The sequence below is a fragment of the Colobus angolensis genome, unplaced genomic scaffold (genome assembly GCF_000951035.1).
Source record: "Colobus angolensis palliatus isolate OR3802 unplaced genomic scaffold, Cang.pa_1.0 Scaffold154, whole genome shotgun sequence".
In the NCBI taxonomy this organism is placed as follows: domain Eukaryota; kingdom Metazoa; phylum Chordata; class Mammalia; order Primates; family Cercopithecidae; genus Colobus; species Colobus angolensis.
In genome coordinates this window covers 4,180,948-4,181,946 of record NW_012114644.1, presented here as the reverse complement: position 1 = coordinate 4,181,946, position 999 = coordinate 4,180,948, and the positions used below count along the sequence as shown (strand labels likewise).

At 65.5% G+C, this 999-nt stretch overlaps 2 protein-coding genes across 2 annotated transcripts in view; one reads left to right on the top strand and one right to left on the bottom strand.

Moving 5' to 3' along the window:
• The window catches only part of B9D2 (B9 protein domain 2), an 11,138-nt gene extending 10,572 nt beyond the window's left edge, over positions 1 to 566 (top strand). The window contains exon 4 of the mRNA XM_011936525.1: positions 3 to 566. Within this exon, the coding sequence (XP_011791915.1) occupies positions 3 to 316 (314 nt within the window). The 3' untranslated portion in view covers positions 317 to 566. The remainder of the gene's footprint in view (positions 1 to 2) is intronic.
• TMEM91 (transmembrane protein 91) overlaps positions 1 to 807 on the bottom strand; it is a 33,813-nt gene extending 33,006 nt beyond the window's left edge. The window contains exon 1 of the mRNA XM_011936523.1: positions 666 to 807. The gene's annotated coding sequence lies outside the window, so the exon portion shown is untranslated. The remainder of the gene's footprint in view (positions 1 to 665) is intronic.
• Positions 808 to 999: the final 192 nt, after the last annotated feature.

The following is a 999-nucleotide window of genomic DNA, read 5'->3' as shown; positions in this document are numbered from 1 at the left end:
AGGCTGGCCCCGACTCCATTTCCAGGTGTGGTCCCAGGACAGCTTTGGCCGCTGCCAACTTGCAGGCTATGGATTTTGCCATGTGCCCAGCAGCCCGGGCACACACCAGCTGGCCTGCCCCACGTGGCGGCCCCTGGGCAGTTGGCGAGAGCAGCTGGCACGGGCTTTCGTGGGTGGTGGGCCACAGCTGCTGCATGGAGACACCATCTACAGTGGGGCCGACCGCTATCGCCTGCACACAGCTGCTGGTGGCACCGTGCACCTGGAGATCAGCCTGCTGCTCCGCAACTTCGACCGCTATGGCGTTGAGTGCTGAGGGACCCTGTCTCCAGTGCCACCACCATCCACACCCTGGACACCCAGTGAGGCCCAGTGGTCAGGAGACCGTCAGAGCTGGACCCCAGCTAAGGGCTCCTGTCCTTGCTAGGCCCTCTGGGGCCCTCTGGGCCCCGTTTCCCTATCTGTAAATTGGGGACAGTAAATGCATGGGGTCGCAGGATGTCGGGTGACAAGAGGCTGCTTAGCCACATGGGAGGTGCTCAGTAAAGGAGCGCAGTTCTTACAGGTGTCTGCCTCCTGACCCTTCCATCCCTCAGGTGTCCTGTTGCCCCCCCCCCACTGACACCCTCCCCAGGCCCCTAACTTGACAGACCCTCTTCCCCTACCCTGTGTCCCAGCCTCACACTCTCCTCCCGTTCTGGGTCTCCCTCCTCTGGTCGGCTCCCCTGTGTCTCATCCCGCGGATTAAGCCTTCTCCCCCGGTCCTCTTTCCCTGGTGACCCACACCGCCCGCAAAGCCACAGCGCATCTGGATCACTTGCTTTGGTGGCTCTTGGCCGCCAGGAGGCAGCACCCTGTTTGCGGGGCGGAGCCGGGGTGCCCGCCCCCTTTCCCCCAGGGCTGAAGGGACCCCCCTCGGAGCCCGCCCACGCGAGATGAGGACTGTGGCCCAGCCCCCCCATGCCCTCCCCCTGGGGGCCGCCCGCGCTCCCGCCCCGT